The sequence below is a fragment of the Rhipicephalus microplus genome, chromosome 4 (genome assembly GCF_043290135.1).
Source record: "Rhipicephalus microplus isolate Deutch F79 chromosome 4, USDA_Rmic, whole genome shotgun sequence".
Taxonomy (NCBI): Eukaryota; Metazoa; Arthropoda; class Arachnida; order Ixodida; family Ixodidae; genus Rhipicephalus; species Rhipicephalus microplus.
The window spans coordinates 68,037,469-68,064,926 of record NC_134703.1 but is presented as its reverse complement, the minus strand read 5'-3'; the positions used below and the strand labels follow the sequence as shown (position 1 = coordinate 68,064,926).

The following is a 27,458-nucleotide window of genomic DNA, read 5'->3' as shown; positions in this document are numbered from 1 at the left end:
TGTGGTTTTTCATGTCATGTCATTGTTCCCTTTCCTTTTTCTTAAAATTAATTTTTTTCTTACTGCAAAGAACATGTTGCATGGCTTTTGAACTACGTTTTTTTGTACCAAGTGGCGAAATAGACATGGCAGGAAAGTAAGATATTATAGTCTGATTAGGCCGTATACAGTTGCAATTTGCAAGCTTTCTTGTATTGATACTATCACTAACATAATTAGCACTCTAGATTGTATTTGACGATTTATTCATATTGCCACGGCGTCATGACGTGGTTGAAGGCAGGAGACTGAATGATCGGATGAAACTGTTTATTTGGACAAACCTGTGCCCGGTAAACGGAAAGTCTGGTTACAGTAGCACACTTGCACTGATAGTGGCGAATGCAGCGTCGGCCGTCGATCAACTGACAAGTGGCGAAGCGTGTCGGCATTTATACCCTTGCCATCGAATATTCTAACATTATCGCTAGCGGCGACATAGGTCCCCGAACAATCTGTGATGTTCCCAAAATGGGCGTAATCTCAACAAAACGATCTACTAAAGCCTCAAAGGTTCTCGAACATCGTAGGTGCGGTTTGTACTCAACGTAGTGCAACGAGGTGATAAAAAAAACTTGAAAGGAACGTGGCAATATTCATTAGATACTAAGAGTGGTCCTAATTATGACAGTTTATGGCTTCTTCTCAAATAGTAGTCATTATGGCCAAGACATTGAGATAGGAACTTCAGCAGCTTATTGAAGACGCAAAGTGGGCAGATATGTATCACTCACTGAGTCCCTGCTTCACTCAAAATTATTTGCAAACCTCGCCTTTGATATACTTCATCATTCACCTAGTCATGGACAGCACAATATGCGAGGCTTTCATTATTTCAGAAGGTTCAGAAGAGCTCGTGGCGATATCAAACACAGCTCTAAGCGCGCCTAATATTGCATTATCAGTGCTTCACCTTGATATACTCAGCCGCACAGTCCGGGAAGTCGGCACGTGATATGCTGTGGGGTCTCGAAATGGCAAACGAGAGCACCACGCTCTTGGAGTGAACGGACACAGCAGACGCGGTCGAAACGAACCAAACACATACTTATTTAACTATTTCTTGATCGACGTTATCGTCAGCTGAATTATTATAACATCAATCGTGATCAACATGCTAGGACATCTTTACACAATAGTGAACAACACTCAACAACATGACAAACAAGGCGGTGTAGCTAACGCCTGACTCACCACGTGGGCCCACTGCAGACTGCCCGCGGTGCCGTCCACGGCAGACCCACCGCTGGAGGCAGCCGTCCGCGCCATCGCCCCACGCCAAAAAGAGACTCTCAACTCTCTCGCCCATCACCAAGGCTTGCCTTCCGCCAGAGGTCACCGCCGGCGCTACCGCTCTACCAACCATGATGACGATGGTGGTGATCACCGCTCGCGAACACGCCACCTATTGCTCAATAGTTGTCACTCCGAAATACAGCTTCTATGTGAGACACGTACATCACGCGGGGCAAACAACTTTACAGGGGGTATCAGTAACCTCTCAATGTTTAAGCTCAGCGACTACAAATTGGTGCGTCACGTGTTCGAACTCGCATTTAGGGTGGCAATGCGCGGATGCGGCACGACAAGCTCGCCCGGGCGGTTTGCGGCCAATGCGCAATATGCCGAACTATAGTTTCAATGCGCCGTTGGACGATTTGATTAGTTGCTTGCAACGAAGCACACTGTAGATAGTTCGCTAGTGCAATGTCTTTGCCCACAAAGTTTGCATTTGTCTCGTACTGGCACTGTGAGCAAAGCTTAGCCACGACTCCGAGCAGTAAGCTCGGCCGTGATACCCAACGTTTCAAAAACGTCGTGTTCTATCGCGAGTGCGAAGAGCGGTTCCGTGATGGCCTTCGTCAGGCAGTCCGAAATGCTGATAAGCATATCAATCACTACGAGATTTACAGGTCGGTCTGACATGCCCGTCTGCAATGTTCGCAACGTACGTGGTGTTATTGCATCCTCGTGATTAAGCGTCCGCTTGTCGCAGTCTTATAGGTCTAACTACAGCACAATTTTAAATGAGCGTCTATCATTGCACATGGAATGAGTATGCATGCGTGACTACAAAATGGCTTGATTTTTGACAGGTTGTGACATTGCGACGCACCAAGGCGCAAACAGCAGACATGCTCTCCCGGTTCGGCTAATTGTGAGGCAAGCTGTAGCAACATGGCAGACGTAGCCAATCAGAGGCCTCGAGACGACTTTTGAACATTAGCTATTTGCGCGGTTGTTTTTGAACAGAGGAAGCAGCTGAAGCAGGGAACACTGAGAAATGCTCTTTCCAATGAGCCTAAAGCAACGGCGCCCTGTGGCGCTGTTACGGAGCTACAATTTTTTTAAATAGGTGTTTTTTCGTGATTTCAGCAATAATTCTCGCCACTTTGGCAAGTGCAACAAATTTTTAAAAGCACTTTTAGGCAGTTTTAGTGAAGATATTTCAGAATCTGATAGAAGGGCTATGGAAACTGAAGATGTAACTTACAGAAAAATGATTTTTTTGCACATTTTTCGCGATACAAAAGCCATTCCCTTCCATAAATGCAGTGAAAATGACCTCATCACACCTTCAGCCTTCAGCAACATTTTTCAGTAGACTACTATTAAACAAATGCGAAGGGACCAGGAAAATGTGTTTCGTTTAACAGGAGTTTCATTTACTGAGAGATGAACAGAGGTACCGATTTCAATTATAGAATTCATCACATTGAAGACTGCTGTTCCATTTAAGTGACAATTTAATTTAAGAGAGTTTCGTTGAATGGGAGTCTCCTGTATGGTGGTAGCGTTTTTGATACTTGAAATAACAGCGTGTCACTACACGGGCCCCAAGAAGACATAGACAAATTCGTTGTTCCAGTCTTCTTGAGACCCCCTGTAGTTACTTGTTGGCACTTCAAGTATCGTGATTCACCAACTTGCCAAACAAGCCATTCGGATGAGGCAGTGCTTTGCCAAGGCTGCAAATAATGCAACCCTCGCTTGTATCTATTTGGGCTTTGTGTATCTATTTGGGCTTTGTGTTTCTCTGTGCTGAACGATAGCTCTTCTGTTCTCTGCAGGATCACACAGGAACCAATGCACTGCTGTGCCGTTTCTGCCTTCGTGTGTACATAGTGAAGTTCTCGAACAACTGTGCCAGCATAGGTGTGCAGAACTTTTACTGCCACCTGTTCAAGCACCTGGCGCGCACGTCCGCACGCCGCTGCCCCATTTGCTGTCTGGTCTTTCTCAGCCCCGTGGACATGAAGGCACACCGGGAGAAGGAGCATGTGTCCATGCTCAACGAAACAGGTGGGCACACTTGTCGCAAACGCACGGTGGCAACCCGTCCGCTCTCAGCAGTGTCCCCATGAGCGTATAGATTCGGAACCATCCTCTTCAGTTCCTGTGATTGGAGTAACCGCTTTGAGCAAGCGTAGTTTATCCTGGAGCGAATATTTTTTACCTTCAGTTTGAATTTCTCGCTTGGAAAGCATTGCTTTTCTTAAGCTCAGTAAATTGGAACTCTATGTCGGGCCTCTGTGACACAGCAATTTTGAATATGAGGCTTTTCAGAAATGTAAGCCTTTTTATACTTGCAGCGCATAAATAGAATTTTTCGTAGTATACTTTTACCCAGTAAGTCTGACAGCACTGCTGAGTGGTCTCCAATAAAGTTTTAATTAAGTTTTATGCATAACCTGTGTCCCGAATTGCCATTGTCTAAATAATCTGTGTCCTCAGTTACCATTGTCTAAAAATAATTAAATTAGACCGCATTTTTTTTTCATTGTTCTGAAATAAGTTTTCTTCCTTTTTTTTTTTTTTTTTGTATGCTCAAGAGCAACATAAAGAAGTTTGAGATAAATTGACCTGGAATTAGCTGCTTGGGGTCTGGGGAAGTTATAAATGTCATCACTAGACTTGTGCAGTAGTCACGGATATTGAAACACAATAAAATAGGGCTGAGTAATGTACTTAATCTCATTTCTGTTATCTTCACTTCTTGGCATGTTGATGTAATTCCGACTCAAACACTTGCGTAAGAGCCTCCGCTTCTTTTAAAGGCCAGATTGGTTTTCTCGAGCAATTGTGCTTACCAGTCTTAATCGGGAGAGTTTTGATGTAGTGTTTTGATCTGTGAGCACCATATGGTATAGGACAAAAGGTAACCGATTTCAGTTACAGTTACTTGTTTCAAAAATTTGATCGAGAACACTTACCAGCTACTGCCTGTGAAAATAATTAAAGAATATTGGAAATAAATTGATAACTTAACAATTGCTATCACTCAATTTGCACAAGTGTGGTAAATAAAGCAAGCTCACCTGTCTACTTCTTGCCTTGTAAAGCTTTTCACAGTTTGATGATCAGTTTTTCTTGAAGAATTTTGTCTGTCACCTTCCCTCGCATGTTTTTTTGTGCATGGTGATACCAGGAGAGATCGACATGAGTTTTTGTACCCATGTTGATGTTTTAGATTTGATTGAGTACTTTATATTTTGTACACATACCATCCAGTAGCCCAAAAGTGAACTTCGTTCTTTTATTAACAGCATAATTTAGCAGGAAAAAAAAAAGATATCGGACCTATTTTGCACGGAGGGACCTATTTTGTCCCCTGTGATTCTCATAAGTTAGCAGCAATGTAAAAACACAAGTTTATGTTACGATTAAATGTATGCATAAAGAAGAGTGCATCAGTGTTTTTCGAAGCCTGTGGGCTGAAGCAAATTATTTTTAAAGAAATATCTGAAACAGGCCGCATTTTTTAAAGTTGCTATATTTGAGATTTCTTGTTTTGCTAAGGTAAACCAGCTAGTGTTTCATTACTTGATGTACTAATAAAACATAATGTTCACAATGCTGCCTGCCAATACTGTTGCTGCTCCTCAAGTACATGTTAATATAAATTGCCTCAAACTTTCAATTTCCATGACAGTTAAGCCTATGTAAAAATCAATATATAAAAACGCCATCTTCAATTTGTCTTAAAATCTCACAAAAACACTCTCGCAGATCATAGATGATGAATGTTAAAAAAACATCTAATATTCTATTGGCAGCGACAGCGACAGTCTCGAAAAGCTGGGACTTGTGCCCATAATATTGTTGCTGCCTATAAAATAATGCATGATTTTAATATTCTCCTCCTATGATCTGTGAGGGTGTTTTGTGGTATTTTAAGAAAGATCGAAAATGTGGTTTTTTAGATATTGATTTTTCAATAGGCCTAACTGTTGCGAAAATGGAAAGTATGAGGCCATTTATGATAACATGTGCTTGAGGTGCAGCAACAGGCAGCATCGTAAACATCAAGTTGTAATAGGATACCAAGCTATGAAAAACTAGCAGGTTCACCTTAGAATAACAAAACATCTCAGTTATAGCAACCTTTAAAAAATTTTGCCTGTCAGACAATTTTTTAAAACAGTTTGCTTCAGTCCACAGGCTTGGAACGATACTTATGCACTCTTTATTACACGTTCATATAATATAAAAAAAATCGTCTTCGTAACATTAACACTTGAGTTTGTATGTCGCCGCCAACATCCGTGAATGACAAGGGACGAGATAGGTTCCTTTGTACAAAATAGGATTGATAGCTTTTTCCTCCTAAATTATGCAGTTGTCAAGGAAAAAAAGAACTAAGTTCACTTTCCGCTACTGAATGGTATGTGCACAAAATATGAAATACCCAATCAAATCTAAAATATCAACTTTCGGACATGGTATCGATCTCTCGTTGAATCACCCGCAAGTGCATGCATGTCCCATATACAAATGGCTCATGCTCTATAACAAAGAATTTTTCTTTTTTAAGCGTCAATACAGCACGGTTATGTGCTGTGGTGAAAAGCATTTATAGCTAGAAGAACTAAGGCAGTGCGCTGAGGTCTACTGGATAGGTGTGTGTGTGAATATTTGAACTTTCATATACTTTTCTCCGAATAATTTATATGTTCTATTCGATTTGCACCAAAATTTTACTATTCATAGTTTGAACTTCTTAAAATTAAATACGGCCAACTTTGATTGACAGTGACTCCTTGATATTTTTTGTTTAATGCTTCACCCCGTCACACTCTCACATTGCAGCAAAGTTGCCTTTCAGACTGCAATGTCAGCATTTTTATCGACTCAGAAAAACGCTGCTTCCAACGTAGAAATGATCTGGAAGCTTTAAAGATGGAGGTAAACACCATTTGGACAATAAATTTGGCCAGAAAGTTTGAAAAATCTGCTGCCAACGATTTTCAGCATACGAAGTTTTAAATGCTCTGATCAGTACACGTCTATGAGGCAGATTAGGTACTCCGGACTCGAAGGAAGAATGCGTTTGGCTGTGCCCTTGTCAGTTGGCCTTTTATGGAAGCTGAAAGAGTAGGAGAGGCTGAGGAAACAGCATCTTCACCTTTCACGTGTAATGTGTTTGGCATCACTTAGATTGCGCGATTCTTGATAAGGCAACTAGGACACACCGTCCTTTTATTACTTCTCCAACCTGGCCAAAAAAAAAAGCTTTCATGTTGTTATCTTATGAGAACATGCTTAGGAATCCTCTCTTTTTTCTCCCTGATGAAATTTCACTTCGAAGTATTCAAAAAATATTCTAAAATTATTCTATTCTATTTGCACTCCAACTTCAATATTCGAATTTCCTTCGAAACCAATGTTTTACTATTCGCACAGCTCTACTGCTTGAGGTGCATATCCGTTCTATCCAAACCCAATGTATTGAACTATTTTGTGGTCCAAGTTAGGTTCAACATGTTCAGGTTTTGTGGCATTCAGCTTTGTGGCCTCTCTCTCTCTCTCTCTCTATATATATATATATATATATATATATATATATATATATATATATATATATATATATATATATATATATATATCTGCCCACAGCAAGTTATCTTTTCACCTACTTTTCTTTCTTCACATTTTCGTTACAATTCAGTCTCCTAACTTCCTCTATATTTTTCTTGGCATTATGGTCTGTTAGATCTCATTAATATTTTGTCAAACACAGAAAAACAAGCCCTTAAGTATACACTTCTTTCATTCATTAATGAGGGTCTCGAGCTGGCAGACTTGGTGTCTTAGGTTGTATACGAGGGACAATTGGTCAGCTGCCAGCTTGTAATAAGTTCATGTTCTACGTGACGCCAAACAGGCTCATAAAGAGTGTGCCACACTCGCCGCCATGGCTACAGATAGTGCTGACTGACACTCCCACGTTTAATTCACATATATACTCAATAAAGTGGTTGGACAGATGGCCGCCGTGGTAGCTCAGTTGGTAGAGCATAGAACGCATTATTCGAAGGTTGCAGGTTCTGTTCCTGCCCATTGCAAGTTATCTTTTCACCCACTTTTCTTTCTTCACATTTACATTACCATTCGGTCTAATAACTTCCCCTATACTTTCCTTGGCATTCTTGTCTGTCAGATCTCATTGAGATATATGTATGTCAATTTGTATCGTAATAATTAGCTTGTTTCATTCATGATTATGACTAAAACAAACAAGAAACATGCATCTATGGTGTTGCGAGTGAAGGAACATGCCTTGCATCTCTCATTGCCTGACTTTCTGCCTGACAAGTTTTCTCAGTCACTCCATTATCTCCCACTCAGGAGTGGAGGCAGTGAAGACTACAGACACTAGTCCCATACTCGTACCTGAGCCCCATATGAAGCCCCGCAGGACAGCTCTGAACAGTACCATCTCCCCGACCAACCACCTGAACAGTTCCTCTTGCCAACCTCGCTTCTCAATGCCTGCCGTTCATTTGGACCCGCAGGCTCTGAACCACGCGTGTATCGAGTGCCACAAGCCCATTGACGAGGACCATTTCAAGTGAGTTGCACTTTTATCCTCATCTCTCTCACCAATACGTGTGAGTTTACCATCGACGGAAGACTGTTGTTACTCTGCTCATTCAGTCACTGTGAGTGGGATGGACAGAGAAGGATGTGGATGGAAAGGTGTCGCCTCCCGCTATGCACTCCTTCATGAAGCTTTTTTTTTTATGTTCGTTTTTTTTACTCATTTTTATTGCTGTTTTCTTGTAGCTTAGCACTCCCACAACTGCACCACAGTGAGATGCAGGATTTTATTTTTGTTTTTGTGGTTCTTTCCAATCCTTCATGCCTTAAAGGAATCAACAACTGCCCAGAACATGAAATGAAATATAACTTTGCTGATGGAATGATCGTACCTGCCAACTCTGCAGAATTATCCGGGATCAAGACTCCTGGTTTTCGACCTGATCTCCCGGTTCTATAATGATATCTCGAATCTCCTGAAAAAGGACTACTGTAACACAATAACTTTTTTTTTTTTTTTTTTTGGATTGCGCGTGTACATCAGCCTTTTCGGCTGCGACAGTTACGGTGCTGCAAAAGGGCACTCGCCCCTACCCTACTGGTTTATTGTAACCATACCCCAGAGTACCACCAAGTATGTTCTAGGCACAGTAGCGCCACGCATTCGGGCAAACGCTGGCGGCCGGGAGACCCGCCCACCACCGTACCATAAGAAGCTAGGGGAAGAGGTACTGCAACTTTTTCATTTCTCTACCCCCTCATTTTGTACGCTAGGCCTACGTCGGTTGCCGAGGCATCAGTTGTGTTTGTTACATGGTTCTGGGAGCTGCTTGCTTTCCCAAGTTCAGTTGGAAGCTGTATGGTGGTGTCAAAAACAAAGAATAAGCACTTGAAAGTGTTTCTGAACTCCTACACAACCGACTTTCCTTGCTTTGTGGCTTCGCAGAAAGATTGCAAGTACGGATTTCGTACCACGTGTGCCTGTGATGTAAGCTTTTTGCATGGTGGCAAGGTTGTCGTATCGCTTCACAGAAGCATCAGAACTACGTTCGTGCGGCGGAAGGGCAAAGCAACATCAGATGTTTCCTCCAAAAGAGCTGCGAAAGCAGTGCTTTCTGTGCAGACTTTGCGGGAATTCTCGTATAACACAACTTGCGGCTAAGCACAAGTGATCAGGCAGGACCATTGTTTCCGGAAATGTCCCCGAAGTGCGAGCATGCTAAGCGGCATGGGTGCGGACGTGGGACAACTGCCATCATCGGGAAAACGACCGCAAATGCCGGAAATACAATGGTTGAGGCTCTGAAACACTTTCATTTCGTAATCGCAGTGTTCGGAAGCAACGACAGTGCGTTGCATATGTCTCAGTCTGAGCAATTCCCTACATGCAAAAAAGTAATGGTAATAAAAATAGACCCCCTCTTTCCTTCCCTATTGCGTTCCCCGAATTTCCATGCCGCAGGGTTGGCAAGTATGAATGATTGTCCATCACATTGACTCAAACCAATGCTGCTTTTTTCATTAGCGGTGAATCTGTATTTTTATTTCTTTATTGAATTTACTTGTGGTGCCTCTAACAGCAAAAGCATTAAGGATCCGATGTACCAGGCCATGTGACCGTTGATTACTGATCGACTTTTTTGTTAGTATTTAAATATTGTTTGTTTCTTTATATTAAAAGATATTACTTCATAAAAATGTACATATAAGCCTGTGTTAATAGCACACATTAAAGTGGCACTGCCTTCGCGTGATGTTATTGTCTTATGCTTATCAGCAGGTCTTGAGCAACTTTTCTGCGTGCTCATGAAAGCGTGCACATAGTTTCTAGGTCACTAAGATTCTGGAGCGATGAAGTTTTGCTATATACGCTTCGTCTCGGAAATGATGTTACTGATACTCGGCACAGTCATGCATATGCGTATTGACCTTTTCAGTGACTTGGCTTGGCTCATGCATCGAAAGGGTAACGACGCCGGGACAAGCAACTCATAACGCAGGCACAGGCAACATTGGGTGCAGGAAGACGCAATGCGGTACAAATATAGGGAAGGCATGTAATGCCACGTCATCTCGTTGTAACAGGTTGTTATTTTAAAAAATAGTTGAAAGCTCAAAATAAAGGTGTTTAAGCATACTTACCGGAACTTCTGCGAAAACAGAACGACGACAGCGTTGGCAAATCGCGAGACGAGAACGGCTGGTGGCATCCCTATCAATTCTCAACTTTGCTGGAGAAAAGGTACAACCATGGTCAGAGCCTTTCAGATCAAAAAATACTGCTTGTAGTATAACTATGTGCTTTTGGGAGTAACTACTACAGCTACAAACACTATAAAGTGTGAGTTTTTTTGTCTCGACGTCAAAAAAAAAGTGTCGATAAAACTCAGTTGTCGGACTCTTTAGTGCAGTGGCATCGTATCATTACAAACAACTATAGTTGTAGACGTTTGTATGAAGCTATTTTAAAATGGTTCATAATTGATAGCACATTGCAGCAGTGTGCTTTAACGATTTCAGCGCCAGAAAAATAACTCGTGCATAACTAGTTCTAATAGCAGACAAGACTATCCAGCTGAACTAAGTCGATGCTGGCACTTGCGATTATTGCCCTCACTTGCCTTTTATAGCATTGCTGCTTTGTAGTACCATGGGGAGTTCCTCTCATCGCCAGCAATTTGATATTCTGCATTGGGGCGTACTAATACTAGTCGAGTGCTGGCATCCACTTTCTTGCCACGCAGTCGTTGCGTCAGGTGCGGGGAATGCAAGTACACAACCAACTGCACCAAGGTCTTCGCTGACCACATGATCTGCCGACACTCTTCTGCAGTCAAGAACAGGGTGCCACTCTGGCGTCTTGCGCCCCCTGCCCTCAGGAGGCCTGGAACTTGTCCGTGTGGCTTCCAGTCTAGCGATGGAAATACTCTCAGTAAGCTGCAATTGTTTCTGCACTGTATGTTATTTATTTTCGTAATGGGGCTGAATGCTATCACAGGTTCCTGCCAACTAAAGACAGGCAGGGTCACGGTGCGCACACAAATTGCATTGATAATTTACAGTGAGGGCTGGGGTGGGGCAGTTAAATAAAACGTAACTTAACGTTGCCATTTGACAAAGTGCCTTTCCCATATCCCTATTGGTCATTTGTAAAGGGTATTTCACAGAAGGTTTGAAAAATATATCGATACTCATTTCCACTATGACTAAAATCTGGACGTAATTCTGAAGTACAGTTTTTTCTCTCCACGATCATGTTTCACCTCATAATGACTGTATGGGTTGCCTTACGAAAAAAAAAAAGAAATGATTGATGACATCATTCTTCTCTCTCAAGCTTATCTGAACAAAGCGCTATTAATTGCAATAGGTAATAAAGTGATACGAGTACTATTTAGCAGAGTAACAAAACCTTGTTTCGTGTGACCGTTGGCGAAAGGTGCGCTGGCTGCATGTTCGATACCCCAATTTACCTTGTCAGACTTAACACGCTCGCAGAATAAAGAAATACAACCTTTAAATTGTGTATTAAACCTCAGTATAAGAGTCAGTAAAATTGGCATTAATTTATTATATGGGTCTAAATTGTACCTTTTATACAAGGTGAAGTTGCTGACAGATTCCCCTCCCCCCCCCCTTTTTTTTAATACACGGAAAGCATTATAAGAAGTGTTGCTATGTTGGAACATTGTGAAAAAACTCGTTCAAAAAACAAAGAAAAATCGGTATTGTTCAACTTGAGAGGCAATGACTGCATTTATAGTTTGGCAGAGTGCTACCGAAGACCATATCACAATCGAACTGTCTTCAAAGAGTGATGTAGCTGCCACGTGCTTTGTTGTCGTTGACATAGGTCCATTTATCAGTTGTACACTGTGGAATCCGCATTCTACTGAGATACTAGGATCGTTTATCTGATGGCTTCCTCAAAGGTCTAAATTCAGCACTTAATGGAGGGCTCATACTGTGGTTAATTTATTGCTGATGTTCTTTAATCGTAGAAGTTACCACGCCTTATTGTATCTTTTAAATATTTACATGCTGGTGAATGGCCCTTAGACCACCCATAGGCTGAAATTTAGTTATGGTGTTACAGCTGTGCACAAGTCGACAACGAACTAATTGCTGCGAGAATTTCGAAGCGGTACTGTGATAGCAGAGTGTTTCGGGACGGAAAGGTAGCTCTTTTTTGTTTCGTTCTTTCAGTAGATGCACTACTCATTTGCTCGTCTCTCCTCCTAACTTAATGTTCCTCTCTTGTATCAGCACGGGTATCAGCCAGATGTTTCAGTAGCGTTTTTTACAATTTTAAGTAGATTATTGCAAGTAATTTCTAGCTATTTATGTAGTGAGGTTATTTTAGACCTTGGGAGTTTATTTTGCACTGCATTTGACCATTGTTAGCTTTGTTTTAGGCCTGTATGGACTACTGCCTTGCTATGAGACAGCAAGAAGCCAGACTTCTAAAATGCTTTGCATATAATATTGGTTGCAGTTTAGGGGCTCTTTAACACCCTTAATACCCAGTCGTACCTAGGGCCTTTTTTTTTTTCAATTCCTTTCTTTTCTTTATCCTACAGTTTCTCACCTCGTATCGTGCAACCAAACGACGGCTGCCGTCTCTTTGTGTGGTCCCACAACGCGGACGATGCGGATGAAATGCTTGACAGGCAACTCGGCAAACTATTTCCCGCCCTTGATCAACTTGGACGATGAGGACACCAACCTGAATGAGCCATTCTCAGAGGTGTTCTCGTCCAGTGTCTCCAGTGAGCTGCCAGCAACGGCACACTCACTCCCAGTCGACGTATCTACCTCTTCTGTCCATGAGACAGGTTGGTTGCTTCTATGGCAACTGTCATGCAACCTTCACTGCACTTTTTCCACATTAGTCATACCACATTAGCATAGGGTTAACCGTAAAGTTGGGCGAGCAAATCTTGTGTCCAAAAGAAAACAAGGTGCGTAATCGATACAAATTAAACTATTAGCATGTGCTTCTCACTATGGCCTGCCATTGGTTCCAAACTTTTAAGGTAACTGTAAGAAAGTGAGCAGTTCTTGGAGTTCAATGGCAGTAATGCTCGGCCACCATTAGAGTCAAAAACTTGCATTGCCACAACTTTGCACCTTCAAAGGGCCTCTCACCAAGTTTTACACTTTGGAGCTGACGAGTTCAATGATACGCAGGGCGTTCACGATCAGGTCGGCCAAAATTTGCAATGCTATGCGCCACAGAAATGGGTCGAATTTCACGCTGAATGCAGCTTGCCCTTCTCCTCACAGGTGCAAAACCAGTGAGTGAGCGGATGACGTACATGAAGGAATGGCCCTTCATAGACTGTAGTGCTGGGACATCGCTCCTCTAGGGAGACGACTGTGCTCTTGAGTCGCCGACAGTAGCACTTGACGCTGTGATAATTATTCGACACAATGTATACTTTGTGTAATTGGTTTTTTAAATAGATAAATAAAATGTTAGAGCAATAATTAAACACACTACTGGAAAGTGTGCACTTTTTTCATTTAATTCTTACTGCGAATAGCTGCAAGATGAGAGACTAATCTACCTTTGCTTCGCATGCATTCGTGTTCTCATCCGCTGTGCATTGTGCAGACGCCAGCCTTATAACATAACTCTTTTTTTTCTCTCTCTCTCAGGGTTTCGAAGCTCACAAGGCTCATTAATCCTCCCACGTCAGTCTAGTCTCGTGGGGGAAGTGCTGCGCCATTCTGTGCCAATCTGACCTGCTGCGCATAAATGGCTATTTCCGTGATAATTTTTTATTCGAAGTGTAAACCACCGAATCTGGCCAATTATTACTGTTGACCGAGCAACACTGAGTGTTGGCTACAGCAAGGACATGGACGCATCCATATCCAGTGGAGCTCGCTCTTGTAACTCGGATCATTCATGGGGCTTGCTAGCACTTGTCTCATTGCACTTATCACCGTACAACGGCACCGTGGTTTCCCACAAAACTGGTGGCACCAACATGAATAACTGTTAATTATCTAGCAATACAGTGAAACCTCGATAGTTTGTAGTAGCCGGGAACGAGGCACAATCATGCACTGAATGGCAGTGCGGGTTTTACTTGTGCAAATGTGCATCTTCTGATGTGCCCCATCGCCACCAATAAAGGAATACAGTACTACACCAGACTTTGGCAGAGACTGGAATAGCAACAAAACGGACACTATCAGATTTCTGCAATGCATATGTGGGTTTTTTTACCATGATGTGAAACTAAGCGACAACTGACAGTTTCATTGAAGCAAGGAGCGGTGACGTGGACTCGGGTCATCTCTTGGTTAGTTGTGTAGAGCATGGCGCCTTTGCTCCAAACACGGATTTGATCTGTGAATTGCTCATCCCTTTCACTCCACACCAAGCACATGAGCAGAGTAGTGTGTCTAATTAGCATGGGGATAACAAACTTCCACCAAATTAAGTGCGCTGCGATCATCTACACTTCGTTTCACACATCAGGTGTAACACTGGGGAGACTAGCGAGACTCCTTGCAAAAGATACTTCCATGTTTTTACCACCCAGAATATATTTTTCTTTTCGTTTCAGGCTGAGTATGAGAGGGGCATGTTTTATATATATCTCTTTCTCTTACATACACACACACACATGCACACTTGTTAGTTATAAGTCTAGTAAGCTCATGAGTCAGGATCATTTTGTCAAAACCAATGAATTGAATTTTTTAGCAAATATAATTTGGTTGATGATGGTGTTTGATCATAGAAAGCAGCTCCAAAGTGAACTTGTGCCGCTCCAAAACATACTTTATGGTGCCCCAAAGCTGCTCTGAAACTCTCCTTTTACTGCACCAAAGCTGCTTCAAAACAGCATTATTCCTGCTCCCTGAGTTGCTCCAAAACACCGAAGTTCACTTGCACACATGCTAGTCTTGTGTCCATACAAATGTCGCAGATTCATACCAGAATGTGAGAAAGTAGGTTTGAGGTGATGCACAGAAGAAAAATATCACAGTTGTGCTACAATCGAGAAAGAGAGGCTTAGGCGTGCTAAAATTTATGAACTGTATAAATCTTAGTTAAAGCATTAAAGGGACACTAAAGAGCACAACGCTTTTTTGCATATTAATAAAATACAATATCACTATCCTGAAAACACCATTCTTACCGCGATACGACACTTGGTAAGCGAGAAAACATGCGAAAATAAACTGCCGGTGGAGATGCCACCTTGAGATGCCCGCACCAAAAACGCTGTGACATGATCAATTTTTGAAGGCGTCTACTAGGTCCTGCGTAGCTTTTCACCGATAAAATTGAAGGGCATTGTAATCTCTGGGTGCCATTGACTTAGCATACGAAGTCCCAGATATTTTGGTTGAGCCAATATCACGAAAATACGAAAAAAATACTTTGCGAAATTTCTTACGTCACCCACTGAGATCACGGCGTGAAATTCTAAGAACTTCCACCTTGATTTTCTCCTCTAATAATGAACTTATGATAGCGAAATGTATGACATTAGAGTTCTCAAAGTGCAGTTTATGAATATATAACAACCCATTGTTTTTCTTTAGTGTCCCTTTTAAGGTGGTTTCAGTGCTAAAGAGGTTCATAAGCTGGTCAGTCAGTGGCACAAATGCAGGAAACTGTAATAACCTACATGAGTATCTGTTGTTTGTTCATGCTACATATTTATGTGCTCAGAAATTATATTTGAGTTAGAACTCTTGTCATTTAGAGCATTTGATTTGAATAATTAATAACATTCCATTCACCAAAACAAGGCATTCGTACTTTGAGGGTGGGACTTTATATACGTTGCTGAAGTGAGCTTGCATGGCACATTGTTGTATTTGTGTGCTGACATGTGTGTTTGTGTACGTGTGCATGTGGTGTACCTTTGATCTGTAGGCAGTCTTAGTGTTGTATTATGTAGTGAATTGTTTGATTTTCTATTATCGTAACTTAATGTGATTGGCACAGTCTCTTCCATGGCATTATTATAGCTAGGATTGGTCACTGCTTGCTTGCTGTGTAAGAAAAGACTGAGAAATAAAATGGGTTGTCACAAAAAACAACCCCTGGTGTAGTTTTGTGTTTTCACCATCTCTCACACTAGCACTTTTCTTTCTCTTTGCATTAGACGCCGAAGAAAGTGAGAGCCCAAACATCTTGAATCTCTTGGGGCTGATGCGCAAGCCCTCGCACTCATCATTCAGGGATACCGAGTTGGGCGGTGGCTCTGCAAAGGCAACACCAACATCGGGTAGCCCAGAGCGATGCCTCGTGGGACCTAGGAGTGCCAAGAGGCGGTGGGCTGCCATGGGCATGATCCTAGACGACGGGTCAGACTCCGAGCCACCGATCTTGGAGCCACAGAACCGCATCGTGCGCCCTGCGACCCGTGTGGCCCGCCGTTGCCTTGACGAAGCCCCTAGTTTGGAGCCCCAAGTCGAGTTAGCGGGCGAGGAGGAAGATAATGAGCCCTCTTCGAGTGAGGAGGAGAGAAAGGCTTTGGCAAACGAGGATGGCGTCCCTGACGTCACCCCCGGCAAGTGCAGCGCGTCAGAAACAAAGCCTACAGGCAGCAATGGCTCGGAGGACAGTTTGTGGCCTACATTGGATTCCTGCATCAGGCTAGACAGCAGTGTATGATGTGTTGTTCTTTTTATAAAACAGAGAAAAAAATAAATCAGTCTTCTGTATTCTATTTTGTTCAAATCCAGGTCTTTCTGTTCTTTTTGATGACACCACAGTGCTTCTCTGCCTGCACTCCATTTGACAACGCTCGATATTTCTCTTTCAGGTGAACGTATTGTCATAAAGAACTTCATTAATGTACGGGCCAGGATTTCTTGGCTGCTGAGACAGGTACCATTAGCTCTAGTTAAAGGAACACTAAGGACAGAAATGATTCTTCCCAGAGCATTACGCCACTTTTCCACATTCCAAAGTCACAGCACTTGCTTCGGGAAAGTGCTTGGTAAGTTATAAATGCACAAAAATAAAATGCGGGTGTTGACGCCACACTCAAATTCCTGCGCCAAACTCAGTGAAACCCTATATTTTCACCTCATCTACTAGACCATGCGTAGTTCTTGTTCAGTAAAAATGAACTACATTCTAGTCTATTGCCTCTAAGGGGGCAATAGACTAGAAGGGACACTAAAGGCAACTATTAGGTCGACATTGATTGTTGAAATAGCAGTCCAGAAACCTCGTAGTATTACTTTTGTGCCAAGGAAGGGCCTATTTTGAAATAAAATCACGTTTTAGTCGTTCGCATCGGGTTAGCGCACTTCAAATTACCAGCCTCAAGAAGCGGACCAATCGGACTGTCTCACCATAGAGTTTCCTAAAATTAACTAGAGGGGACTATGTCGCTGTGATCGTTCAGCGACCATAGGAATGATGGGTAGTACACACATTTGTCTAGCCTTCGTACTTGCGGGTGGTAAATCGTACTTGCGGCGTCGTTTATTGCTGTGTTTCGGTTTTGTTTTGAAAGAAAGATTCAACCCTTTTGAACTTCGTGACCCGATTTAGAAGGCTAAGTCTAAAAGAATAAGGTGGTGAAGCACAACCGCTGAACATTTGCTGATTTTTGTTTCGTGAGAAAACATCTCAAAGCCACACGAACACACACGGAGCCAAAAGCAGGCCAGAAGTACGAAGATTAGATAAATGTGTGTACTACCCATCATTCCCATGCTTGCTGAAGCGCCGTGCGTTGCAGCTCCCATAGACACTGGTGCCAGAGTTTTTTTAGTGTATATTAGGAAACTATTATGCGTTTCACGTCATTGTTGCCGGGCATAACGTTGCCCGGCTTTGCTGCGCTAGTAGCAGCAGACTGAAGGCAACGGGAGCCACAGCAGCAACAAGAACCATTCATCAATTTCCCGCCGTTGGCTCCAAGATTGCAGACGTTTTTTGGTTCAACTGGGTCCCTCTAGATGGCACCACCTGTCCAGTGTAAGTACGCGAAAATTGAATTTTCGAACCACTCGCGCCATTCCCCATAGTTCTTTTTTTTTTCTATGAATCAAACAGAAACGAACATGCAGCATTTTATTGCGTCTCTTGATGCATGGAAGGTTCTTTATTTAGTGCAGGTAGATCAATTACTAGTGATTGATTGTAGGCGGTCCGTTTGATGTCATCAGGATGATTCTGAGAATGTCCTACTGTGGCGCATGCTTTCTTGTGCATTTACCTTAATTTCTCGGAGAGGAAGGCACTCTTATTGATAATATTGTCGTTTTATGTGTTGTCATACATTGAGCTTTCACTCTAGCATAAATTCTTATTTGACTTTAGCATCCCTTTAACATGCCAAGTTTCAGAAAATTTTGTTGGGCCAATGTTGCTATAATAGAAAATATAGGCTTCAAATGTGATGTATTGCGTGTAGGGTTAGGTGCAAAAAATTTAATAATATTTGACCTTGATATTTTCTTCTAATAATAATCTTTCACGGTAAAATTAATTACATTAAAGTTCTCACAGCACTATTTTTCAATGTAAATTGATTTGTTATATTTTAGTATGTGGAGATATACACTTCTTTCCCGTAGCACGTGAACTTATAATGAGCGGGCAGCTGATTAATTGTCCCTCTTATACAACCTAAACACACCAAGTCTGCCATTACGAGACCCTCATTCAATGAAATAAGGGAAAGAAGTGTATATCTAAGGGCTCGTTTTTCCATGTTTTGACAGAATATTAATGAGATCTAACAGACGGGGAAGTTATTAGAACCAATGTAATGTAAATATAAAGAAAGAAAAGTGGGTGAAAAAATCCTGCTCACTGCAAGTTATGTTTTCACCCACTTTTCCACATTACATTGGTTCTAATAAATTACCCTATACATTCCTTGGCATTGTCTGTTAGATCTCATTTTATATATATATGGGATATGGCACAACGGGAGCGTTGTCAACAAGGATAAATATATTTATTTCCCAACAGTTTCGGGAGGGGTCCTCCCTTCATCAGGGGATGAGTTATACTGACATGAATTTCCAAACTTCGTTGCTGCCGCGTCCCTCTCGCCTTGAAACATGTTTGCGAGAGTGAGAGGGAACTAAAAAAAGGAAAAAAAACAAACAAAAAAGGGGGAGAAAAAAAAGAAAAAGAAAGAAAGTAAAAAAGAGGAAGAACCACTGTCAACACTGAGAACGAAACCAACTGTCCGTGTACGTCCACATACGTTTCTTATCACGTGCTGTTCAGTTCTCAACGTGTGTCGGGCCACCCAAGATCGTCGCCGCGGTGCCGGGAGGGCCCGTGACGGCGTGCGTAAAGAAAGGACAGTTGGTTTCGTTCTCAGTGTTGACAGTGGTTCTTCCTCTTTTTTACTTTCTTTCTTTTCTTTTTTTCTCCCCCTTTTTTGTTTTTTTTTTCTTTTTTTAGTTCCCTCTCACTCTCGCAAACATGTTTCAAGGCGAGAGGGACGCGGCAGAAACGAAGTTTGGAATTTCATGTCAGTATAACTCATCCCCTGATGAAGGGAGGACCCCTCCCGAAACTGTTGGGAAATAAATATATTTATCCTTGTTGACAACGCTCTCGTTGTGCCATATCCCATACCTTCACGAAGACTAACTGGCCCATTGAATTATATATATATATATATATATATATATATATATATATATATATATATATATATATATATATATATATATATATATATATATATATATATATATATATATATATATATATAGGACAGAAGTGTAAACTTAAGGGCTCGTTTTTTCTTGTTTTGACGGAATATAAATGAAACCTAACAGAGAATAATGCCAAGGAAAGTATAGGGAAAGTTGTTAGACCGAATTGTAATGCAAATGTGAAGAAAGAAAAGTGGGTGAAAAGATACCTTGCCGTGGGTAGGAATCGAACCTGTGACCTTCGAATAACGCGTTCGATGCTCTACCAACTGAGCTACCATGGCGGCTATCCCCTCAGCCACTTTATTAGGTATATATGTGAATTTAAACGTGGGAGCGTCAGTCAGAGCCACCTGTAGCCATGATGGCGAGTGTTGCACACTCTTTATGAGCCTGTTTGGCGTCACGTAGCACGGAACCTATTACGGGTGGTCAGCTGACCAATAGTCCCTCGTATACATCCTAAATTCACCAAGTCTGCCAGTACGAGACCATCAATAATGAACAATATAAAAAAATGTAAACTTAAGGGCTCGTTTTTCCGTATTTTGACACAATATAAATGAAATCGAACAGACAATAATGCCAAGGAAAGTATAGGGGAAGTTATTAGACCGAATTGTAATGCAAATGTGAAAAAAGAAAAGTGGGTGAAAAGATAACTTGCCGTGGGCAGGAACCGACCCTGCGACCTTCGAATGACCGTCGAGGTGTTATAGGTGAATGCATAAGGGACCCTATAGCTGTGACTTTTAAGCGCGAATGAATTTCTTAGTCGGGCTATGTCAGGCGTCCGTCGAGATTCGTCAACCGCCGTCACCCACAGTCACAGCTGCGGGTGCACGCGTTTATCCTGGCCCATGTCCTCGCCCCTAACAACCGGAACATTTGGTGCAAGAGTGTGTAGGGGAGGGTATGTGCAGTGCATACCCGCTCCTTCTCTCGCCGTTCACTCCCTCTCCTCCTTGCCCCCCACTCTTTAGGCGCTCCCAACCGTGCTGCAGAAATAGGGCGCCTAGTCCTTTTTTCCAACCACTACTACCACCACCACTTTCGACCATTCGCAGGCTGGGTACCTCTCAAGAGCATCCGGGAATGTGTGCTCGATACCGCCGTGAAACGCCAACGCCGAGAACGCTGTTTGGTTTGTTCACTTCATAGCATTTACAACCGTACGCGCTAGCTACTGGAGCTGGAAACGCATACCGCGTTTCTCGTGACGTCGGGCGAATGGCGCTGTTGGCTGCACGCTGTAAAAAAAAAAAAAGAAAGAAAAGAGAACATCGTTTTTCTAACGCTGGGTACGTGCGAAACGCCTATATGGACGCTACGCTGTGCATTTCTTCACTATTCCCTTCGGGGAGGTGGGGACATTTTTGTGCATCAACGGCTGGCACGAGTTTGGTCCTGGTTGTACTTCCTGATCGACGTCAACTTCGGTTGCAATGCTGGCAATCCACTCTGCGCCCCATACATTGACTTAATATGGGGAGGGGGCGCAGCGAGGAACCATCGACCCCCCTCGCCCCCCCAAAAAATACCCTACGCGTGCCTATGGTAATAAAAATTACATACATAGTTTTCACGTGACCTTACGGACAAGTTCTCGACGCTGAGGGCATTAACTTTGGCAGCCGCTGTGACATTCTCAAACTCGCACCACTTAAGCTTCCGGGCCGCACTCGCCAAATTTAGTCCTGCAGAGCGCCGGCACAGCGAATAAAGTCATAAATTGTATACATGGGATGAAGACTAGTCTACCAACCGCGGGCTTCATGCGAGAAATCGGCGAGCCGCGTGTTTGAGTATAGGGAGCCTTGGGTACCTTGGGCGCAGTGTCAGTGCAGAGTAGGACACAGAGTTGTTTGGTCACCGCGCTCAAAATTTTGTGCTCTACGCACTTTCATGAGAGCTGCGTTCGAGAGCTGTGCCAAGGGGAACATAAAGGATCGCGATGGGCACCACATTCCGATGGGATGTATGGGTACAGTGAAAGCAGTAAAGCTTGCTTAGTAAAGCAGTCAATGGTTGGTCGTACACTCTGACGGTGTCTTCGTGCGCCTTTATCAATCAAGTTCCGTCATCGTTCGTCTCTCTTTAATAATATGGTGACAATGTTACATATAGGGCCTCTTGTTAATACATGTCTGAATATGAACACGTATGCAGTCGACATCTTAAATGCCCTTCTTGCCCCAATGCTCTTTTGCGCCACCATTCGACTGCATATTGACATACGAACATCTTGGGGAACATTCCCAGTTTCGCAGTGCTCTAGCACATGAGTAGTGTATAGCTGGTATGAGTTAATTACATCGCATGACTATTCTGTGTGATCGCCACTTTATCTCCTGACTTGCTTGCTTTCGTTTAGAGGAAATCAGGGCACCACTTGATGTCACCGTTTGAGCTCACGCAGCTGCATCTCAACGCGTGCTGAGAGCCCTAATTAAGGTGGCGGCTTCGGTGAGCCCTCGTCTTGCGCGGCAATCTTCCCCGCAAGAATATATACATACGCCAGCTGTGCAGTCAAGTACGCGCCTGAAATGCACACAACTGAAATTACACGCACACTAACCATTCACCTCGCAAGACTTTTGCTCAAGACTAAGAAAATGCGGCACTCGCTCATTGCTTCGCATGCAATCAGCCACAATGCGTGGAATATCTCTTGGAATTATTTTTTAATAGAAAACGCAAGCAAGACCGATAACGATTACTGTCGTAGTACTAAAACCATTCATGAAGGATGCACACTGTTTTCACAGCTAGAGATGTTGCTGCACCGTGCATCGCTTATCAGCTGGTGCCCATGGGTCCAAGCACCGTTTTGTACGATCTTACTCTGCCACACATGTGTTTTGCCAATCAGGGGCTTTACGTTGTCATGTTTTCCTTCCCCAATGATCCTAGCTTTCCCCTGTAAAGGACAGCAGACCACGCCGTGAAGCCCATTCGTTTGTCCACCTTTTGGAAGCATATGCCGCATTATGCTGGTTCTTAGTTTTCTCGGCTTGGAGCTCACCTTGACCAAATCTAACAGCACATCATTGAGCAAGCACTAGAATTTGATTAGTTAATAGTGGTCCGTAATATTGCACAGGACTGGCGTCCAGCTCTTCTGTTTGCTTTGGTCGCTCGCCTTCCATCCCACTTGCGTGAACTCGAAACCAAAACCTAACCAAACTTTAGGTATTCAAGATGATACGAGCCAATCCGTAGCCTTGTTTTCAGCTTCCCGCGCAATCATTTCTTTTCGCGCGCGTTCGTTTTTCTGTGTTTTAATGGCGCCTAGGGCATTCTGATTGGCCGGAGGCAACCCAAACACTAGTGACGTAGTTATTCAGGAAAGGATTTCATGGCGGAGGTTTTCAGTTGTTCGTTCTCGCGTCATTTAAATTCGGTTTCATCGTTACCACGAGAAAGGTAAATGCACTTACACTTATTACCTTTACGATATAAAACGTTCAACTTTGTAGCTGTGCACGTATTTTTCGTCTGGCTTGCGATTTGCCATCTCGAAGCTACATGTTCTGATGGACCAGAAATTTTACAAACATCGAAGCTAATTGATAATATTTTCGTGCTGACAAGAAAATAAATTCGGTAAACTAAGTAGAGTGTGTACAGATTTCGTACGTAGCCGTCGTTTCAACGTTTGGTGGCTGCTTCAACACTTTTCGACCGTCGTGAAGTACCGCTTTGCGACGATAGCGTTTCGAACTAAACTGTGCGTCGTTGAACGAGTAGTTGCGGATCGGGACCCCAAAGACGAATAGTTGGTCACATAAATCGTCTACGCTATGCCGTGCGTGATACAGCGTTTTGTCTTTGTGTCTGAGTTGAGGGCGTCAGTTGTGCAAGGCTGTGCGAGCATGTAGTTGCATTTCGTTCATACGTTCATCTGGCAGCCTTGTTTCGCTTTCTCTATTCATATCGCAAAGATGACCCTGTGGATTCGAGAGAAACTGCAAAGGAGCCGTCGTTGTTCGCACCCTTGCTTTCTGAACGTTGACCAGGTGCTTGAACGGTGCGGATGCTCGCACGCGCACGGATTTGCCGTGCGTCGAAAGTTTCGCGTTCGGTTCCACGTCAAAGCCGTATCAATCAAGGTTGCTCTCTGTTTTCACGACGGTAGCGAAAGCTTATTTTGGATTACATCGAGTGGGCACGATGCGAGAAAGCACTGTCCCTGTCCACTCGAGAGCGATACGCCTGTCATACGTTCGTTCGGGCCAGGTGACTCTCCCAAGCGTCGTGGGCGAGTCTACTCGGCAGGGTAGGTGGGAGAAGGCGGAGCTTGCTGTTGACGATCCACTGAAGCACGGGGCGCGTTCCTATCTTGCGAACTGCTTAGAACAGCAGCCACTCTAGAAAACACTGTCCGTAGTCGCACAGACGGATCGCAATGTTGCAGAACGGCCGTTTTTCTGAAAGCCCTCAAAGACGCAGTCATGACGAGCGGTACGCAGGACGAGGCGCACGCAGGGCTTCGCAGCGGAGATATGCTCCCTCGCTCGGCGGCGCTCTTAGACTTTCCCCATCGTGCGTGCGTATTGGCGAAGAGCGCTGTTGTGTGTGTGTATTGGTAGTGTGGCGCGGCCATATTTGCTTCGCGCGAGGATGCAGTGCGCTTTGCTGGTAAACTGTCACGGATTCTGCAGCGTGTTGTCGTCGCGGAGCACTGTGTTGGAAATGGTAAGAGGCGGGTCTCGCGTCTTTGCTCAGGTGCGCACCGCGGTTGAAATCGCGGCGATTACGTTCAATCGCGCCCCTGTCTCGCTGCGCGGGCGGCCGGAGACGCCGAGGCGAGACTTTGAAAACGGCCGCGCTTTTTTTTTTTCTTCTTGCACTCGGCGTGGCATGGACATGCACCGTGCCGCGTGTGATTCTAGAAACTTAGCGACTGTGAAAATGCTTTCCTTCAAGTTAAGGCACGAGCTCGATCGGTGGGCGCGGGTATGACCTTTCCGCTGGCTGCGTTTCGCGTCGCGGTTGCCATTGAGTGGTACAGCTGAGCTCCCGCATGTGCCGCCGCCAGCTTCTTCCTCCCTCCTCGTCGCGACTAGCCCGCGTCTAAATTCCGGCCCAGCGGGGTGTGATGATGGCCCAGACGCGTCCGCCCTCGTCCTCTTAGCTCGGACAGCCGATGGAACCCTTGTTTTTTCGGCTGCCGAAGGAAGGGGAAGAATCCGGGATGCCCTGTGGCGCGCCGAGGAAGTCGTTTGGTGTGTGTGGATTCGGACGCCGCTTTGTTGTCTCGCAATGGAAAGTCGCCCGGGCGAGGACGTCTGATCGCTAAGGACCTGAAGCAGGCCAGTTCGTCTGGTTCGAAATAAAAGTGGAACGGCGCGGAACTTTCCGCCGAACGGAACGCACATCGTTCCTTGGCTGGCGCGTTGTTACGGTACGCCCGCGTAAGAAACTCTACGTTCGTAACCTTGTATAAACTGCCTTTTCGGTACACCCCTCTTTCAAGCAGTTCAAACGGCGTTTTCAGGGCAGCACCTCGCTGTCTCAATGTTGCTGGTCAAATGAATACTCGCGGCTCTCATTTTTTTCTTTTCTTCCACCTGTGATTGACACAACTGCTTCGTATACAAATATAATTCCGCCTACGTGTTGGGTTTGCATGAAACAGCACAATCGATATTCGTGGTTTAGAAACTCGGTGTGTGTCGTGGCCGCTGCGAACCTGATATGCCGACAGTCGTAATTTCACATGACTAGAAGTGACGGTCAGCGCCAATCTGCCTGTGCCCAGATCACACACAAAATGTTATAAAGACATATGTTTAAAAGTTCTCACGGCATTTGTGAAGTGGGTGCTGCATGTATTTGCTTTCTTGGGTGTGATGCTTGTCCAGTTTGTGGATGGCATAAAAAGCTTGTTTGAATTACATATAAACCTCGTTTTGTGCCTCAAATAAAGCAAAAAAAAAAAGGCTGGGGGGGGGGGGGTAACCATATGCATACTTGGGAAGCAGATACTGTATGGATTGATTTGCCCTTTGTGATGCCTTCTCACTTTCTGAGGTCAGATGCATGCATTGAAAGCGTATTTAATTTGTGCTTAAGCATCGCTTTGTGCTGTGAATTTTGAGACTAAAATGAAGAGTGTTAGGTTGCAAATTTCTTTACAGCATAGGATCGTTTTATCACACACAGACTGAATAGGACAGGTTTTCTTTAATAAGAGTTTTGGGCATAGATTCTGAGTCAAGCAGTACATCAGACTGATGCCGACTACGGCCTGCATCTGTCTATCGCTTATGACGAAATGAAAGGCTTGCTTGTGCTTCAGTTAAAGCACAAAAAAAAACTATAACGAGTAAAATAGTGCTCTAGGAAAGAAGTGATGCTTTAACAAGATTGCTTATTAGACTGAGTGATTATTTGTGTGTGGGAACACAGAAAGACTAGAAATACCAACAAGTGACTGGTTTCTTAAGGGGCGAACAGTTGAATTGTCTTGCAGTTAGGTGTGAAACCACGGTACCAAGCTCACATACACAACAGCTTGGAAAAGTGTGTCTAAGATTCAGTTTTGTGGAACACAAGGGATTATTTCAAACTGCCCTGTGATAAGTAGACCCTCTAAACGTTCACATGATTCTTAAAAGGTTTCCATTGCCTGCATTGTAGTTGAATCCTCGAGCTGGCATTGTTTCTGCTGCTGTGTTATAATGTAGCAGGATCACTTAATTTTATTCCAGACCACGAGAAACCTGTCTACATGTGCTGTTTGCATGAAGTGAATACACATAGGTGACGTGTGATTGCCACCTGCATGTAATGGGTCGAGGGCAAGAGTGGCTCCCTAGATGGGTCTGTAACATCCATGCGGGCTGCTCAGCACCTCCACCAGTTGGACATGAGGCTTTAGAAGTACTGAAGCCCTTTAATGAGTCAAAATGTCAGTTGCGTCCGTCACGGCTGTCTCCTGAGCAAAGAAGAAGCGCATGGTCTTCTTTTCTCTTCTAAGGCGAGAGTCGCTCCTTCCGTTGACCCATTATATGCAGGTGGCAATATTGCCAGTCTGATTGATTGATATGTGGGGTTTAACGTCCCAAGACCACCATATGATTATGAGAAATGCTGTAGTGGAGGGCTCCGTAAATTTCGACCACCTGGGGTTCTTTAACATGTACCTAAATCTGAGCACACGGGCCTACAACATTTCCGTCTCCATCGGAAGTGCAGCCGCCGCAGCCGGGATTCGATCCCACGACCTGCAGGTCAGTTGCCGAGTACCTTGGTTACTAGACCACCGCGATGGGGCAATATTGCTTGTCTGGTAGCAATCGTAGAGAAGTGAATGACGTATGCTTCAAGAATTATACCCTTACAGTACCCGCCCCTGTTTCGTCAGTGCCATTCTATAATTTATTCCATATGTAGTTTACAGACTGTGCAAAATGACCACCTTTTGAAAGTGTATGGTTGTCTAAGAGTACAAGACAAATTATTTTGAAGTTGAGAATCGGGGGCGGAATCTTGTGCATGCTCAGTGTCTGCTCTTGAAATGACTCAGATACCAGCTGTTCGATAACAACAGTTGGCTTCCATCAATGTGTGTGGGAAGTGTGACTAAACGTGTTCAAGAATTTTCCTCTGTTGATTGTAGAAGGATGTTTGCTTGAAGTGTGATAAATACACTTTGGCTTGGATTATTTTTCCTATGACCTTGCACGGTTTGAAACCTTCTGTTACAGTAGTTAAAAGCTCCCTGCCCGTTTAGGCTATAACATTTCTTATGATGCCCCTCGATTCACTGGATCCATAGGGACCAATGGCTTTTTTAGTGGACATCTCCTTCATCTACGTATATATTTCTTTTTATACCAGCACTGTAACTAGCTTTTGTTTAGATCTCTCTTCCATTCTAGCAGGTTCAGATGCACAACCACTGATTTGCTTAA

General features: G+C 43.6%; 2 protein-coding genes across 12 annotated transcripts in view; both read left to right on the top strand.

Annotated features, from left to right (window-relative positions):
• Positions 1-16,576, top strand: part of row (zinc finger domain-containing protein relative of woc) — a 126,510-nt gene extending 109,934 nt beyond the window's left edge. For all 9 annotated transcript variants that reach the window (XM_075892913.1, XM_075892914.1, XM_075892915.1 and 6 more), the window contains 5 exons: positions 3,111-3,342; positions 7,669-7,891; positions 10,605-10,792; positions 12,441-12,695; positions 15,999-16,576. In XM_075892913.1, coding sequence (XP_075749028.1) covers positions 3,111-3,342; positions 7,669-7,891; positions 10,605-10,792; positions 12,441-12,695; positions 15,999-16,510 — 1,410 coding nt within the window. In that variant the 3' untranslated portion in view covers positions 16,511-16,576. The remainder of the gene's footprint in view (positions 1-3,110; positions 3,343-7,668; positions 7,892-10,604; positions 10,793-12,440; positions 12,696-15,998) is intronic.
• A 6,254-nt stretch (positions 16,577-22,830) lies between these two features.
• The window catches only part of Sin3A (SIN3 transcription regulator family member A), a 73,337-nt gene continuing 68,709 nt past the window's right edge, over positions 22,831-27,458 (top strand). For 2 of the 3 annotated variants that reach the window (XM_037423076.2, XM_075892909.1), the window contains exon 1: positions 22,831-22,962. The gene's annotated coding sequence lies outside the window, so the exon portion shown is untranslated. Of the gene's footprint in view, positions 22,963-24,096; positions 24,235-27,458 lie in introns of those variants that run through there. The other variant, XM_037423077.2, reaches the window with a different exon arrangement.